We start from the raw sequence: 18,074 nt of genomic DNA on the forward strand, positions 1-18,074 counted from the left end.
GGAAATAGAGCCCTCATTCGGGAAGCTGGGACACCGCAGGCGGAAGGGTGAGATTTTAGCTCTGAGCTCTGACCTCTCGGCTTTCTCTTTTGCATTGTTTCTGTGTTTCTTATTTAATAAGACAGTTGGTTACATCTATACACCACTGTCAGGGACATCACTCAGAACAGCAGTCTCCCCATCATGTCTATTTGTCAGGGTGGGGTGAAGATGGGGGGAAGCAACCCCGCTGCTGAAGCCTTGCTTTTAGAGACCTGAGTTCTAGTTTGAGGTACTTATCCTAAAATATAGATAGATAGATAGATAGATAGATAGATAGATAGATAGATAGATAGACTTTTTTTTTTCTTTTTTTTTGGGGGGGGGTTCAAGACAGGGTATCTCTATGTAAGTCCTGGCTGTCCTGGAACTCCCTTTGTAGACCAGGCTGGACTAGAACTCACAAAGATCTTCCTGCCTCTGCCACCCCCCCCCCCCCCCCAGAGCTGGGATTAAAGGCATGTGCCACCACTGCCCAGCTTACTTATCCTAATATTAAGGAGTCTGAAACCTTGCTCCTTCCTCCTAGCCCTGGACCTGTGGTATAGAAAGGTCTTGATTTTAGTTCCAAGAATCCAACCTAGTATAACAGCTAGCGCATCCAAATGGCTTCTCTCAGCCTCAATAGTTCAAGGCTCTAGTAAGTTCTCATAAAGAATGAGTAAGATCATAAAAAGCGCCCCCTTGAAGGCCAGGATGCAATGGGGCACCCCTCTATGATTCCAGCACTCCAGAAATTGTGGCAAGATTTCTGTAAATTCAGGGTCAGCCTGGACTAAACAGCAAAGCCATCTCAAAACGAAGGTGTTTACAGGTCCAAACTTACACACAATTAGTGTGCAAGAAATAGTACTGGGTAGAGCTGTCTTTCATTTTTTCATGAATTAGGACTGCTTTTTATTCTTGAATATTTTGTCCTTTTATTCAGTACATTTTGATCCTATCCATCTATCATTGCCTATTTGTTTGAGACAGGTTCTTGCATAGCTCAGGCTGTTCTCAACTCCCCACATAGTTCAAGGATGACCTTGAACTCCTGATCCTCCTCCTCCCACTCCCCTCGTGCAGGGACTGCACCTATCCTCAGTGGGACCTTACTAGTCTCCTTTGTCATTTTATGGTGATCAGTTGAGAAGTGGGTCCTTGGCATTTGAATTTTTATAAATTATTCTCAGCAGTCATCAAATACTCACGTAGTTTACACACCTTCAACTACATGTACTGCAGGGAGAGAGAGTAATTATTTAAGGGCAACCCTCTAAGCTGGAATGAGCACTCTCAGTCCCTTATCCCTGTGACAGCGGACTGCTGAATGATCCAGGGGTTTTGTCTGAAATCTTTAAGACTTTGAGAAGCCGGGGATGGATGTGAGTGCTTTGCTGTGTAAGCCTGAGACCTGAGTTTGATCCCTGGATCCCACATGAAGACAGGAGAACCCCAGAAAGTTGTCGGCTGACCTCTACATGCAAACCTGTACCCACATCACACTGGCAGGAAGATCAGAAATGGAGTCACCTTTGGCTGTGGTTTGCTAGCCTGGGCCACTTGAGACCATGTCTCAAAAACAAAACAAAACAAAACAAGCTAAAACCCTACTTTCCTCAAGTCCTTGTTTCAAGCACCACCTCTTCTCCAATGCCTTTCTCTTGCTGCCAGACGTGGAACCCAAAAGCTGGGCAGAGAAGGGGAAGGGGCAGGGGCATGGGATGGCCGAGTTGCTCGCGTCCCTGGACACCCCAGCCATCTGTGTCTAGCTCTCACACTTCCAGCATCTCCACCAGGCTCTCCCTTCCGTGGAGGACACTCAGACGTCATCCTGTGGGTGTGGGTTCTTTTTAATTGACTTCAACGTCCAACGGGTTCTGTAAATGATCAGTTGGGCAAATAAGAGGGAGCTCAATTTCTCTCTGTTTTTGTGTGATTCAAATTATGAGATCTCTGATTTTTTTAGAAGATATTTCTGGGGGCTGGAGAGGTGGCTCAGAGGTTAAGAGCACGGACTGTTCTCCCAGAGGTTCTGAGTTCAATTCCCAGCAACCACATGGTGGCTCACAACCATCTGTAGTGAGAGCTGGAGCCCTCTTCTGGCCTGCAGGCATACATGCTGTATACATAATAAATAAATCTTAAAAAAAAAAAAAAAAAAGACATTTCTGCAGGACTCCCTGAAGAGAAAGAATTGCTCACAAACCCAATGTCCTCCTCTGGGCTCCATGAGCCCAGGTACATGTACCTACACACACATGCACATACACCACACACTTAAAATTGTCATACATGGTAAGCAATATCTTACATATATAATAAAGGGTCGAAATTCCTTAGGCACCAGATATTTTATTTAATCCACCTTCCTTTGTTAACATTCTAAACACTATAGGCCAAATGAATCTCTTTGTGACCCAGGCTTGTGATAGGAACCATCAATTACAAATAATGATAGATCTTCGCCTATTGTTTTTTTCTGACCCTTTCAATCTCCAGCTGTCATTTGTCCTTTCTTAATCTATTCTCACCCCTGTGAAATAGGGACCAAAAGTACCAACCTCAGTATCGAGATTGAAGAGCCGGCCCAATGGTGAATAAGCCAAGCTCTGAGGAACCTTCCAACTCCACTGGTTCCTGCCCTTTGGTAGAGCTCCTTCTCAGGTCCCGGGCCCAGAAACCAAGCACATGGATCTAAAGACCACGTGAGGGCTTGGATGGTAAAGTGCAGGGGCTTGTGACCACCACTAGCCACAGCCCCAGGACTTCCAAGACTCTGGAGCTCATGTGCCCTGTGGGTGGCTCCCAGGTACCTCTATCTTGACCGGAGACTCTCAGTCCCCCTCACCACCCCCGGAACAGTATGAAGGACACAACAGGATCCAAAGACAGGGTGACCAGCCCCAGCGGGACGAACCCTGGTGAAGCAACAGCAGAGTTTGGTGACGTTTGCTCTTGGGAAAGAGAGGTAGGGTCTGGAACAAGGATGGCAGCTGGAAGGTGAAGGGCAGTCCCGGCTCTCAGTAGCGGTAGTGATCAGGCTTGAAGGGGCCGTCAATGGGCATGCCCAGATACTGGGCCTGCTTCTCTGTCAGCCTGGTGAGCTTCACATTCAGCTTGCCCAGGTGGGCTTCGGCCACTGCCTCGTCCAGCTGGAGAGGAACAGAAAAACCTGGAGTTAGTGTCACGCTCTAGTCCACTCGCCCACGTCTAGCCGACAGAAACTGCTCTAGGCGGTGCTGGCAAGGGGTACTGCTCTCATTACACCTTGTCCCAGCCTTATGGCCAGCTTCAGGGTGCTGTCTTGGCTGCCCAGCTCCCCGTGGGGGTGTAAAATTAACTAATTAAAAAAAAAAAGAACCATACACACCCTCCCATCACAATTCTGGTGGCACCACCAATGATATCTCCTCACCTCCTCTAACTCAAGCGCTAACCAGCAGGCTTCCTGAAATGGACTGTGGCCTAGGACATATATATTATCAAGAGGCACTCTCTCTTCGCAAAGTCCTACATCATGATGGCATGACACTCTGCCTACAGCCCAGCCCAGAGTGTGTCTACATTCCCAAGCAGTTTTATGTTCAATGTTCTTAGAGCTTCACAAACATTCCCCAGGGGTAGGAAGGGAAGGATTATGCCTACGTTAGCAGACCGCGAGGAACCTAAAGAAAGTGATTAACAGGTTCAAGCTAGATGCAAGTAAAGGCAAGACAGGCCTAACCTGGAATCCATATTAGTTAGAAGCAGGATGAAGACCTCCTATGCCTGGCCAGTCTAGCTCAGGCTGCCTTTCTTCCCACAGCACTGTACCAGTGTGACACATAATGGGTGACCACCTGGACAGCTGGAGTCCCAGTGACTCCCAAGAGCACACCAGCCTCTAAACCTTGGTTTCCTCATTTGTAGGGCACACGCAATAAATACCCACCATTGGAAGCTGTCACAAAGATCAGTGACATTCAGATTTTTTTGTTCAAGAGGATAAGTTAGTCAGTGGTGGCTACTATCATCATTAACTAAGGTACCTAATAACCCTTAGACCGCATGCATCTTACGGACATGCTCAGTTGACCCACCCAAGTACTAGGGATGCAGCTAAGGGGTAGTTGTGTAGCATGTATAAGAACCTGGGCTCCATGTCTAACACCACAAAATGAACAAACAAAAGACCCAAGACAAGACCTCCAGTTCTCAGGAGGCAGAAGCAGGCAGACCTCGGAGTCAAGGCCAGCCTGGTCTACATACTGAGATCCAGGCCAATCAGGGCTATGAGACCCTGTCTCAGAACCAAACGGATAAACAAACCAACCAAATGGGGCCAATCCAGTTTTTTAAAACTACAATATGTTGCCTATATTTTAAAATTATTTCATACCAAGACCTTAGCATATGGCTTCTCTTCAGGGCTCAGAAGGCGTGTCCTCTGGAGCTGTGTTCTGGGCTGGTGACAGCTGAGTGGCAGCCACCCCTTTACCTGGAGCGTGTGTTCTTCAAACCCTTCACTTCCCACCCAGCCTACTTTACCAACTACCCACCCAATCCTTGGAGACACTCGGAGGTCCTCGCCATTAGTGAGGAAAATACTCCCGCCTTCACTTTACAGCTGAGGAATGGAGACACAGCTTCAAAGCTGGGGAGTCACACTCCAAAGCCCACGCCACTGTGGGTGTGCTCCAGGGGGCACTACGGACTATGGAGGACACTATGGAGGACAAGTAAGAGGGCAGACAGACACTTAAGAGACTCTAGCAAGCCCACACAGGGAGCCCAGGAGCCAGCACATGGGCCTCAGCTTGCAGTCCAAGTCAAGAACTTACCTTCTTAGGCAAGAAGTGAACCCCGACGGGGTATTTATCTGGGTGGGTCCACAGCTCAATCTGTGCCATCACCTGGTTCGTGAAGGAGTTGCTCATCACGAAGCTGGGATGGCCCATGGCACAGCCCAGGTTGACCAGCCGGCCTTCAGCCAGCAAGATGATGCGGCGCCCATTCTTCAGCCTGTAGCGGTCCACCTGCGAGTCCCCATGGCAACAGTAAGGGATGGTGGGCACTGCCCATCTCTGCCCACCCCCTACCCTGCACAAGATGGCCTAAAATGCCCCCAAACAACCACGCTACAGAGCTAGCACACACAAGAGTAGCCAATTGCCGCACCGGTCTGTTATGAGAACTTAATGAATTCAGACCTATAAAGCACTTGGCATACTGTAGGTACTCAGGAGGTAGCAGCTACTACTGCCATTATTGCCATACACTCTGTACTGAATCCTTCACATACATGACTATCATTTTTTTTAATTTTATTTTATGTGCATTGGTATTTTGCCAGGGATATTGGGTGCCTTGGAGCTGGAATTACAGACAGTTGTGAGCTGCCGTGTGGGTGCTGGGAATTGAACCCGGGTCATATATATAGTTGAATGCAGGGCCAGGGGGCGTGGCTCACTTGCTAACAGTGCTTGCCTAGCTTACATGAAGCACTGGGTTTAATCTCCAGCTCTACAAGGCAAAATAGAGCGTAACTTAAAAGCTCTTGATGTACAAAGCCAAAAAGTCTTCTGGGAGCATTACTTTTATTTATAATCGGGTAAGAAATAAATAAACCAACAACAAATAAAAGCCAAATAGAGTTGCATATACCCCAAAGAACTCATCTCTCAGTGCCCTGCGGCAAAGCTGTCCTCTCTCTACCTCACCAACGGCCTACTTGGCAGAGCTGCTCTAGACAGAAATGCAGCAGTGCCCGCCCCTCTCCTGACCTCCCCCATCCTGACCCTGCTGCCAGAAGCCCATGCACTTCAGCTGCCAGCATGCCTGCTGGGCTACGAACACCCGCAGAGCCCTGTCTCTGCAGCCCCCGCTGTATGCGATCCTCCCTCACAGCACAAGGGGGCTTTCTGAAGCAGCTAGGTCACTTCAGAGGCCTCAGCGACAACCCTGTACCTCCAACCTAGCTCGGAATCCAGGCTTCTCCACCACACGTCGCTGTCTAGGTTACGACAGCTTCCATGGCGGGCACCCACAAGCCCGCTCCTCCTCCTCAGCCCTTCACCGCCAGCCCTGCGGGGAAGGCCGGGGCTTCTCACCTGGGGCTTGATGTTCACCTTCTCCACAGCATTCTCATTGAGCCACTTCACGTCAATCTCCACGTCGAAGTGTCCAATGTTACACACAACGGCGTCGTCCTTCATCTGTTCAAAGTGCCTGGGAGGGAGCCCAACCCTGTGAGAGACCTGAGACCAAGAACAGCCCCAAGCCTGTGTGCCTTTGCTCCCCAGGACTCCCACCCGTACCTACCGGCCAAGGATGATGTCGACACAGCCTGTGGTAGTGACGAAGATGTTGCCCTCCTTACAGGCCTCGTCCATGGTGGTCACCTCATAGCCTGCACGGACACTGAACATGTGTTACCAAAGGTGGCTCACCCCTCCTCTACCCCAACAGCCAACCCTCACACTATCATACCCTCCATGGCAGCTTGCAGTGCATTGATGGGGTCAATCTCGGTGATGATGACTCGGGCCCCAAAACCCCTCAGGGCCTGGGCACAGCCCTTGCCCACGTCACCATAGCCTGCTACCACCGCCACCTTGCCCGCAATCATCACATCTGTGGCCCGTTTGATGCCATCTATGAGGGACTCCCGGCAGCCATAGAGGTTGTCAAACTTGCTCTGAAAGGAGAGGGGCGAGGGGACGATGGGGGCAGGCAAGACCCTGAGGCCAGGCCTCCGAGCATCCCACAGGGCTGAGACTTGAACCCACTGGGACTGTCAGCCTGGGCAGACCCCTAAGGCTCTTCTCCACTAGACAAGGCCCCACCCACCATGTCCCTCCTCATCATCACCCTTAAGACTATCTCCCTGGCTGTTCCCTGGCTGGTCTAGAATCCTTTCTGGGTCATCAATGCCCAGGGCAGGTTGCTGAGTCTAAGAACGTGCTTAACGTTAAAGCTCTTGACAACCAAGGCCAATGTTCCTGAACAGCTACGATCCACTGTGCAGGCCTCCCTTCAATGCACTTACCACCCTCAGACTTCTGCCCCACCCCCCCTCAGGTAAGGGCTTCATGCCCCAGGCCATACCCTTCCTGGACACCCTTCAGAGATCCACTCCTAAGCTCACTGGGCACCAATGACCGGAGCGGACTCTACCCCAGGGCTCACCTTGGTGACAGAATCGTTGACATTGATGGCAGGCACCTTCAGTATCCCATTGGCCATCATCTTGTAGAGGTTGTGGACCCCGGTCGTGGTCTCCTCAGAGATGCCTCGGATGCCTGAACGAGAGGAAGAACATCAGAGAACACATCTCTACCCAAAGTCCTTCCATTCCCAGTCACTCCCATCTCTGTACCTGACTGTAAAGTCCACCGTCACCGAGGCCAGCAAAAGGAGAGGCGTCATCGGATGCTGTCCTATACAGAGTCCTATAGGCCTAATGATTCAACCTCCAGTGTCCTCCACCCACCACTGTGCTAGTGCCCGACACCATTCTTCACCCAGTTACCCTGTCAGAGCCCACAACACCCTCAGGAGAAGGCTTCCTTCCTTTAGTCGTGGCTCGTTTTTCCTACCTCAGGGCCTTCTGTATTCAGCCTTGGCTTATGAACTCAGCCAGCTCTGCCCCCACCCCTAGTTCCCCTGGCTTCACATCACACGTCAGAAGGCAGCCTCCATGCCTGCAGGAACCTCCTGTCCTCCAGGCCTATGGAGAATCTGCCGGGCCCATTCCTCATGTCTGCGAAGGAGCAGGCTCACGAGTACCCAGCCCACCCGCTTACCTGACAGAAGCTGTGGGTATTTGGTGTGGATGAGGTTGGTTAGGTCACCTCCATCGTCCAGGATCATGTTGAGGGGCCCGTCTTTGAAGTACAGCGTCTGCTCGATACACCACAGGTATTCCTCATCTGTCTCGCCCTTCCAGGCGTACACTGCAGGGTGAGTGCCACGTGAGAAGCTGGCAGGGAGGTTCCAGAAAACCACACCAACAGAGCCAGTATGGTCTCCTTCTAACGCCCACCCCTAGTTAGTCCATCCTTATAAAACAGCAGTGGGAAGCACACAGCTTGAAGCTAGACAGACCTAAGCTCAAACCCTGGCTCTGAACTTCCCAGCCACGTGACTTTGAGAAACTCCCTTTACCTCTGCTATAAATGGAGCTTCAATAGCAGAAATCAAGTGACACACACAGAGGCCATGCACAGCCCTAGACATAGGCGTCTAGAAATAATTATTCCCTTTTGCATCTCCTCCCTGGGCTCCATGGAGTAGGGCTCTGGCCCACACAGGACAGGACTCCCATGTCCTGCTCACTGGGCACCACCAGGTAGGATCCTAGATTTGTTCACTGAAAGGTCGTGAGGGCCTGGCAGTCTTGGTGGGTAATTTCAGGTGATGCCTGGGCAAAGTTCCCCTGTAGAAGCTACCAGAGATGGAGCATTCTCTGTGCCAGGTACTGTAACTGCTCCATGCCCATCCTCGTGGGCAAACCCCACGAGGAGGCATTGCTATTACCACTCACAAAACCCCCAGGGGAGACCAGGAAATGCAGCACTCAGCACAGCACTGTAAAGCAGCATGGGCCACAAGGGTGCTGGCGGCTGGCCGGTGCTCCTCCCATCAGGGGGAACTCCACAGGTGTGGGGTTCAAGAGTCTCCTGTTTGCACAGGACACTGGCCAAGCAGCCGGCTGCCTCCCTCCCCACAGCTGTAGAAGATAATGCTGTTGAACACAAGGCCTCTCCTGAAGGAGCGCCACCAAGCCTCACCAAGGTGGGGGCTGCTGACAGGCACTCAGCCCTGTGAGGCTATAGAGGAACCCTTCCCAAGGCCCCGTCTACCTACAGAATTAGGGACCCCGCCCACAAATGTCTAAGTGTTTTGTCTAGAGTATGTCTATGTACCCTGTGCTTGCCTGGAGCCTGAGGAGGCCAGAAGTGGATACTGGATCTCCTAGGTCTAGAGTTACAGATGGTTATGAGCCAGCATGTGAGTACTAGGAATCAAACCCGGGTCCTCTGGAAGAGCAGCCAGTGCTCTTAACTGCTGAACCATCTCTCCAGCTCCTGACAAAGATCCTTGTATATTCTATTTAATCACCACTGAATCTAACAAGCCCTCCCTGGTGCCCCACCCCCACCCCCCCACCTCCATCCCCAACCCCCCCAACCCCCACCCCTGGCTGCAGTCCCGTACCATTCTGCAGCAAACATCTTTCTCAAATTCCTAAACTACCATACCTCAGCCAGTGCACCTCTGAGACTCTTCTTCTGCCTTACACCTCACCAGTCCTTTAGAAAATGATCCACAGAGTCCCTCTAAGGAACTTCCTTCCCTCTGCACCATGTGGCTCCCAATCTGAAGATCCTTTCCTTAGAGAACACGTAGTTCAGCGGGTCAGGAAGTATTTCCCATGGGATCTGAGATGAGGTAGAGGACAAAGCCGCTCTCTGCTCTAAGTCAATAGGCTAAGGGCCTCTGTCTGCATATGGAAGCCTATTGCTACAGGAGTCAGTAAGAGAACACCAAAAAGCAAAGTGCTTAATCTGCTCTCTCACAGCCCACATCAGGCCCGCTCACCTGGAATGCCGGCCTTGGCAATGGCAGCCGCTGCGTGGTCCTGAGTAGAGAAGATGTTGCAGCTGGACCAGCGCACCTAGAAGAGCCAGGAAAACGAGGCTGTTGGTCACTGGTGTGGCTATGAAGCGCCCTGTTAGGAACGGGGAAAGGAAAGCCCTGAAGCCAAGAGTGAACGGCTGAGGACTCCGGGCAAATGAATGGCTAGAAGCCAGAGCAGTAAAAACAGACCACCAGAGCTTAAAAAAGGGGGAGGGGGGCAATAAATCACTGAGCAGGCCTGGTGACATACCTATAATCCTAGTACTCAAGTGGCGGGAAGATCAGAGTTCAAGGCCAGCTTGGGCGGTATGGGGACTTCTTGGTCGGCTTGAGTTATACAGTGAGATTCTGACTCAAAACACACACAAATAAACAACTGGAAAGATGGCTGGGGGGGGGGCGCACTTGCTGCGCTTCTAAAGGACCCTGGTTTGCTTCCCAGCACCCATGCTGCGGCTTACAACCCCACCTTCAGTTCCAGGGGACCAGATACCGACTCCCGGGCTCGGGGGGCACCAGGCACGTATGCGGTACCTACACACACATGAAGGTACCGACAAAACCATCACATACATCCAATTAAAAGATAAACATTACTCCAGTGCTATGTGAACAAACAGACAGCGAAGGAGCTTCTAAAGCAGGGTGCAGGGAAGAAACAGCAGCAACAGTGAAAGTGATGTGGGGCTGCCGGCTACTCCAGGGTCCTCCCGCAGAGAATCTCAAGGCCAGACTTGCCGTTTATTAATGTGGCAAAGACTTCAGGATGAGGAGGGCAGAAAACTGCCAGGCTTGCTTGGACTTGTTCAGCCTGGGACGTGTGCTCGATCTCCAAGTGGTTTATATCAATACTTAGGCATGTGAGACTGTGGGTCCCGGTCAGGCGTGTACATGAGTCATCACCACACAGGCAGTATTTAATACAGCCATGAGACCAGATCACCAACAAACGGAATGGTGAAAATAAAAAGAAGGCAATGAGGCTGGAGAGTCAGTGGTTGATAGCACTGGCTGCTCTTCCGGGACCCGAGTTCGATTCCCAGCTCCCACATGGTAGCTTACAACCATCTCCAGTTGTAAGGAAACTGACACCCTCTTCTGGCCTGCTCAGGCACTACATACAAGTGGTACACAGATGTAGGTGCAGGCAAACATCCATACACATAAAATAAAACAAATCTAAAAACATGTCAGAGGAGGTGGGTGTAAGCAGTTAAATCCCAGTACTTGCAAGGTTGAGGTAGAAAAATAGCTCAAGCCTAGACAGCCTAGGCTACAGGGTGGGATGCTGTCTCAAAATACAAACAAGCCCTCAAGTATTCTTATTTATGGTTACCCTACTCTACCAGGCCTCTCCTTGAGGTCTTACTACATATGATCCAGGCTCAATGAATCATAGCACTCTACCTTTCTAGCAACTATGACTTTCTAGAAGGCACTTGACCTATAAGAAGGCCAACGGGCATGCTTTTAGATGACTAAACGGAGTGTTGGGGTTTTCTTCTCAGGCAGGAAGATGTAATGAGGAGTCAGCTATTCTCCCAACCGGAGGAAAAATACAAGACTATCTGCCACAACAGGAGGCCAGCAGTGGGAAACAGAGAGGAAACCCAGTGACCAGAGGGGCTCTGCCAGCTAGGTCTCCCATGGCGGAACCCAGAGAAAGCAAGGGACTCAAAGGAGTCACAGAGCTGCGGACCTCACCTCAGCACCCAGAGCCACGAGAGTCTCAATGAGGACAGCAGTCTCCACAGTCATGTGCAGGCAGCCGGCAATCCGAGCACCCTTCAGTGGCTTAGACGCCGAATACAGCTCCCGCATGCGCATCAAACCTGGCATCTCATTCTCAGCTATGTCCAGGGCCTTCCGTCCCCAGGCCGCCAGTCCAATGTCCGCTGCAGGAACAAGATGGCAAGTTACGTGAGCCACCTCCTCCCCTCAGCCATGAAGCACCATCACCGTGTAAGGACTGATCCAAGTGTGACCCTAGAGCCCTTGGGCTGAGCAATCTGTCACAGCATTCTGTCACTCACAACACAGAGAAGTGCCCCTTAAAAACAGCTGAGACTGTGAATCCCACTGTCGATCCTTTCCACTGACACCTACCAACCTCCACGTCGCTCCCCGGGAAAAAATCAAATCCAGAAGGTGCAAAGAGGATGGGCCTGGGGTTCATGGTGGGTTTTGTTTGTTTCTGAATTATTTTTATGTATGCACATTCATAGAGGCCAGAGGCCAATGTCAGCGTCTTTCCCATTTCTGTCTCATTTTTTGAGGCAGGATCTCGCGGCACCTGAAGCTCACTGACTTGGTTGGGTAGGCCTCCTGCCTCCGCCTCTTCAGCACTGAGGTTATGGGTGCTTGCAGCTTTACATGGGTGCTGGAGATGTGAACCAGGCCCTCAGGCTTATGAAGACAGGCACTTGCCAGCTGAGCCATCTCCCTGGCATTTACCTTTGGGGAGCTCAGACCTTACTCACTCTAGGAAATGAGGGGTGAAGGAGAAAAGGAGGCTGCTACAGACATTTTAATAATTTAGCAAATAGTTAAAGAGGCCAGGAGTGGTGGAACATGCCTAATTCCAGATGGAGGCAGGAGGAAGGTCATCCTTGACTACATAGCAAGTTCAAGGCCAAGCTGGGCACATGGAGCCCTATCTCAAATACTAATACTAATAAGAAGAAGACTTTATTAATATTCTGCTTCCTACATTGCATTAAATAATTTCTAAGGAGCAGTGGGAGGGTGTGTCCAAGGCCCTGAGTTCAACTTCCAGCACTAAACAAACAGTTCCCAAGGTCACTCCACCCTACAGAGGGTTCACTTGGCTATACACACAGCTCCTATACACACACACACACACACACACACACACACACACACACACACACACACACACACACTACCCCAGGCTATCAATGAGAGTTCCTTCAGAAATCTGAATTTCAAGCAACTACCTCTAGTCATGCCTTCTCCCTATACACTCCCAACTCCAAGAGGGAGCAGCTCAGACTCTAAACCTTTGATTTTATCAGTTTCCAGTGTCCTTACCAAGCCCCCTTCATGACCTCCTCTTCTTTCTTCCAATTTAGGATCCCATGTCTACCCCCTGCTCTCAGCCTCTGAGACCTCCCTTGGCAAAGCTCACACCTGAAGCTAGGATGGGTAGCTTCATGCCTGTAATCCCAGCACTAGGGAAGCTGAGGAAGTGCCATGATTTTGAAGCCATCCTGAGCTTCGCAGAGACCTAGTCAGCAAAAGTCAAAGTTTCCACCTGGTTGGAGCCAGCTCTCTGCTGTACCTAAGGCCCTGAACCAGCAGGAGAACCACAGCCCCAGGACGACAGTCTTGCTTACTATGAACATAACACTCAAGGGATGCCGGGCACATCCCAGCAATCCTACATTTCCTAGTAAGTTTATCCCCTTCTCCTCTCCCCAGGCATCTTTCCCCATCAACAGATAACATTACTTCACAATTCACAGTCATTCACTTTCCTTCCACGGAGTCCATCCTCATTTGTGCTTAGACTAGGCATTCTTGTTTGTCAAAAAGGACAAGCTGTCCCTGGTCCCCAATTTTCTCACCCCTCAGATCTCACCGTTCCATTCCGGGTACCACTGGGGTAATTATCTATGCTTATGTTTCTCACAGGAGCAGGGACCCCACTAAAGACTGCTTTGCCTTGGCATCCAGCCCTGAGGACCCATCTCCGCCCCTCTCCAATTCCTGCCAAGTCAGTCCTACTCAGATGATTCTGAATGCCTTCCCTGTGGTGCTGACTCCCACGTATTTACCTCCAGTGCAAACTTCTCCCAGGAATTTGAGGCGCACATAATCCAGCTGCTGACTCAGCACCTCTAGACTGCTGTCCAATCATTATCCATCAAGTAGGAGCCCTCAAGACTCCTTGGCCACACACCCTCAATCCTCCCATTTCAGGAAATGAAATCACCATTCAATCAACCATTCTGGCCCCGAACCTGTAAGATTTCCTGTTTCCATATTTGCTTCTGTCAGCATATTTGTTTGGTTAGTTCTGGTGGGGGGGGGGGGGGTTTTTTTTTTTGTTTTGTGTTTGCTGTTGTTGGGTTACTGCTTTGTTTTGTTCCTTGAGACAGAGTCTATTATGTAGCCCAGCTGTCCTGAAACTATGCAGAACAGCCTGGCCTCAAACTCACAGATAACTAACTGCCTGCCCCTGCCTCCCAAGTGCTGGGGTTAAAGGTGTGGGCCACTATGCCCCAGCCTTCAGTTTGACTGAACATCTCACCCTTGTGTAAAGCACCACTTCTCAGCTGGACCTACAAAGCAGCTTCATGGTCCCCTTTGTTCCCACATACCATGCTCCTCATTACAGCCCAGTGGGACACCTTTAAAACTTTAAAATCCTAATCCTTCCCTGGCTTCAGGCCCCTCCCCAGTCTACCAGCTGCTTTTGTCTCCACCTCGTCCCCCTCACCAGCTGCACAGCCACATGGACCTCTCCCATCATAGGGCTTTATTTAACACGAGCCGTGAACCTGGATGGCTCAGACCAAGTGCCACATGAAGTACCTGGCTCAGGGTATGCTCAAAAACACCTGAAAATGGAGGGGCTGGAGAGATGGCTTAATGGTTAAGACCACTGGCGTTCTTCCAGAGTACTGGGGTTCAGTTCCTGACAGCTCATGGAGAGTCACAACTGCCTATAACTCCAGTCCCAGGGGATCCAGCGCTTTCCTCTGGCCTCTGTAGGCACCACACACTCATGGTCATAGACATGCATGCAGGCAAAACACCCATACATACACATATAATAAAAATGAGAAAGAAAAAAAAACCTGAAAATGGGCCAGGCTGACTCAGAGGCATTAAGAATCAGGATGGCTGGGTGGCAGTGGGTGCACACCTTTAATCCCAGCACTAGGGAGGCAGAGCCAGGCGGTATCTCTGTGAGTTCGAGGCCAGCCTGGTCTCCAGAGTGAGATCCAGGACAGGCACCAAAACTAGAGAGAAACCCTGTCTCGAAACACCCCCCTCCCAAAAAAAAAGAAGAAGAATCAAGACTTTACTTGCAGTGAGGTAGGTCATCTACAGAGTTTCAAAAGAGGTATCATTCTATGACCAGATCTGTCTTTTGAAAGATCCTATTGGCCAACTCTAAGACATAAACCTCTAAGCACAGTGCTGTGGAGGACGTCGGGAGTTCAGTGAGGAGAGATGAGAATGGGGGCTGGTAGCCATGGAGAGTGAAAAGTGACCCATCTCAAAACACCAAGAGACCGTGCTACACTACAGAGGCCGCCTCCCTGTCTCAACTCTACCTGAGTCACTTTTATATCTCCAGTGACCAGCAAGGAGGAGACCAGAAAATGTTTATTGACCACATCATCTGCTAAAACTAAATGAGCAAAGATTCATAAAAGGTTGGCACAGGGCAAGGATGGCAAAAGGGAGGGAGGGAGGGAGGGAGGGAGGAGGGAGGGAGAACCTAGTCTAACTTCCAGCATTTACAGTCTCCAGTCAGAGGCAGGACCGATGGCGAGGCTGCTCTCAAGGCCTTCCTGGAGAGGACAATGGCTTTCCTGCTTAAATCCCACCCCGTCTACGATCACCTGTGCCTCTAGCTAAGAAAGATTCTTTCACTGCCCCTGTGGCAGCTGTGCCCGTCCCAGAGTTCTCCTGGGACTTCCACTCCAGAGGGACAGGAGGAGCTCTGGGTGCCAAGGGACCAGAGTTACAGAAGTCACAGGAACACCTGTCAAAAAGAGCAAGCCAAAAGGACCTATCCACACAACCCATGGTCCCCACCCCTCCACAGTATGACAAAAGGACCTATCCACACAACCCATGGTCCCCACCCCTCCACAGCATGACAAAAGGACCTATCCACACAACCCATGGTCCCCACACCCCCACAGCATGACAAAAGGACCTATCCACACAACCCATGGTCCCCACACCCCCACAGTATGACAAAAGGACCTATCCACACAACCCATGGTCCCCCACCCCTCCACAGCATGACAACGCTGACTTAAACCCCAGTCTCAGCATCTAACCAATGGAGACAATGATCTACTGGCGGCTCATGAACTATTTTAATAAGAATTTTCCGAGTCATCCTTCTCGGTATAATGGCATAGCATCCGTCTCATGCTGGTGACCCTCTCCAATTTAATGGCATCTTGAAGTTATCTTAAAGGCTAGCCAGCCTGAATTGCTTTTTTTTTTTTTTTTTTTTTTTTTTTGGTTAGTTTGTAGTTTTGTTGATATGGTCTCCCTATTTTGTACAAGTTGACCTGGAATTCACTGTATGCCCAGGCTGACCTCTGATCGATCCTCAGCCTCAGAAGTGAGTGTTGGGATAACAAGCTTGTGTCACTAAGCCCAGCCTGAATTGGATTGTGCTGAAATTTCATTAGGGTTGTTCCACGTGTGTTCCCCTGCATACAGACAGCAGTGAAAGAGATGAGCCCAGGGGTCATGACGTATTGGGTCCAAATTCTAGCCAACCACTTCCCAGTTGCAAGATTCTGGGAAAATAACTTCTATACCTCTGGGTTTTCATCGTAAAAGGGGAATCGTTCCTTCCCTAGGGAGCTACGATAATAAAACGGATTAGTCTAGAATAATGCTACAAGGCGGCGCCTATCCCATTGCAAACGCTCAGCCGAACATTTGTTTACTCGGTCAGCTTTCCGTCGCCGGGACGAAAGGATGGGGAATTTCTAACCATTCTAAATTTTCTTCTGGTCGTGCACCAGATAATCCCAGACTGAGCTGGCCCCAAGTCCCCGGTGCACCGGGACTTGCCTTCCAGGCCTCTCCTCACTAGCACCTGGAGCACCAGTGCGCTCTCCAGCCCCGCTCAAGGCCCAGAAGGTGGTGGACCCTTGTTGGGGGCCACACGGGCCGCCAGACACCAGAGCCAGAGCCGCTAGGTCCGCTTCCCAAGGGCCAGTCTCTACGCGAGAAGCACGCTGCCGAACCAAGGATCGTAGCCCGCGCCGCCGCTCAGGGCGCCTGCCGCGGGGCACGCCGGGACTTGTAGTCCGTGGCTGCTTCCCACTCCTAGCTCTCTGCGGCGCGCGGACTCCAACCCCCAGGCACCTGCGAGGCCAGGCCAGCGATTTTAGGGGTCCCGGGCGCCCCGAGGCCGCTGCCTAGACCAGACTCAGGTTGGTACGGACAACAAGCCCAGGGCGGGGAGCCGAGTCGCTGCGGAGGACTGCACCCCTGGGACTCACCGACTTTGTAGGGCAGTTTATCGGACATGCTGGCGGCGCTTCCGCTAGGACTGATGAACTCAATGAAGGGGGCCGGACGGCGCGGGGCAGGGATCTACGCCTGGCGCCGGCGTCTTTAAATATCTCCTTATTTGAATATTCATGAGTCCCGCGGGGGCTGAGACTTGGGGGCGGAGTCTAGCGGGAGGTGCAGAGCTGAGCGGCAACGAGCCTGGACTTTGATCCCAACCACAAAAAATAATATATTTTATGTTCTGTGGCCTTTGGACTCCTGGCACCCGGCAGGAAGGGAGCGTGGAGAGGGGAGGTTCTTCTCCCATCGTTCAGCCAGTGAACCAGAGGTCAAAACAATGCAGAACTTTCAGGCCGATTTACTTCCCTGAGCCTTAATTTCTTCTGGTATGCAAGACTCTCTACCGCACAGGATACAAGTAAAGAGCTGGGCCTAGTGGTACACGCCTGTAATCCCAACACTCGGGAGACAGAGCCAGGAGGATTGCCACAAGTTCGAGGCCAGTCTGGTCTTACAGCTAGTTAGTTCCAGGCTAGCCTGGGCTAGAAAGTGTCTCCAAAAGAAAAATAAGGAAAATTACAAGTTGCATTGTGACACTCTCCCTCCCTCCCTTGCCCGTCCCTACCCTTCCTCAACAAGTCCCCATTCCACTATCATGTCTTCTTATTGTTTTTGTTTGGTGACCCACAAGCCACCCACGTGGAAAAGAGTGTGGAGCTATCCATAGGAGCATAGATAGCTCACCCGTGGCTCAGCAGCCATAACTGCCAATAGCTTTCATGTAGGAGCCAGGCCCGTGTTGTGGGCAAACACCATCTCTGGGGCGCTCAGTTGGCCCCCTTGTAAAAGGATTATCCCAGCTGGACTTGTTTACCGTTTACATCTCATGGAGTGGAGAGAAGGGTCCCAAACCCTCTCCTGAGTATCCAGCTGCACCCCACGACCTGCTTGCTATATTATGCAACTAACTCTGCCTTAATCGAACATGGCCTCAGGAAGAGGTTAGAGTTTATAGCCAGGGAAGGAGGATCCAGCTCCCTGGCTACTGGAGAAGCCCTCAGGCCTGCTGGATAGAGAGGCCTTCCAGATGTGGCTTTGGGGGGGGGGCAACTTGTAAGGAACCCCTCACCTATGTATGCTTTGTCAGGAAGTTCCGTGAACTCATTGGTTCCCCTAGAGTGATC

General features: G+C 51.1%; 1 protein-coding gene across 1 annotated transcript; it reads right to left on the reverse strand.

Moving 5' to 3' along the window:
* Positions 1 to 2,356: 2,356 nt before the first annotated feature.
* Positions 2,357 to 16,963, reverse strand: Ahcy (adenosylhomocysteinase). The gene is made up of 10 exons (XM_028888935.1): positions 16,878 to 16,963; positions 11,350 to 11,540; positions 9,607 to 9,682; positions 7,809 to 7,958; positions 7,192 to 7,304; positions 6,493 to 6,700; positions 6,325 to 6,412; positions 6,114 to 6,231; positions 4,845 to 5,039; positions 2,357 to 3,176 (listed from the first exon to the last, which is right to left on the reverse strand). Exons 1-10 carry the CDS (start codon positions 16,903 to 16,905, stop codon positions 3,045 to 3,047), a joined length of 1,299 nt encoding a protein of 432 aa, XP_028744768.1. The 5' UTR covers positions 16,906 to 16,963; the 3' UTR covers positions 2,357 to 3,044.
* Positions 16,964 to 18,074: the final 1,111 nt, after the last annotated feature.

The sequence above is a fragment of the Peromyscus leucopus genome, chromosome 4 (assembly GCF_004664715.2).
Source record: "Peromyscus leucopus breed LL Stock chromosome 4, UCI_PerLeu_2.1, whole genome shotgun sequence".
In the NCBI taxonomy this organism is placed as follows: domain Eukaryota; kingdom Metazoa; phylum Chordata; class Mammalia; order Rodentia; family Cricetidae; genus Peromyscus; species Peromyscus leucopus.

Coding starts and splice junctions, on each gene's coding strand:
- Ahcy (XM_028888935.1), bottom strand. CDS start 16,905: ATGTCCGATAAACTGCCCTACAAAGTCG. Junction 7,959..9,606: donor TGCCAAGGCCGGCATTCCAG/GTGAGCGGGCCT, acceptor CTCACCCTGCAG/TGTACGCCTGGAAGGGCGAG. Junction 3,177..4,844: donor TTCACTTCTTGCCTAAGAAG/GTAAGTTCTTGA, acceptor GTTCCTCTCCAG/CTGGACGAGGCAGTGGCCGA.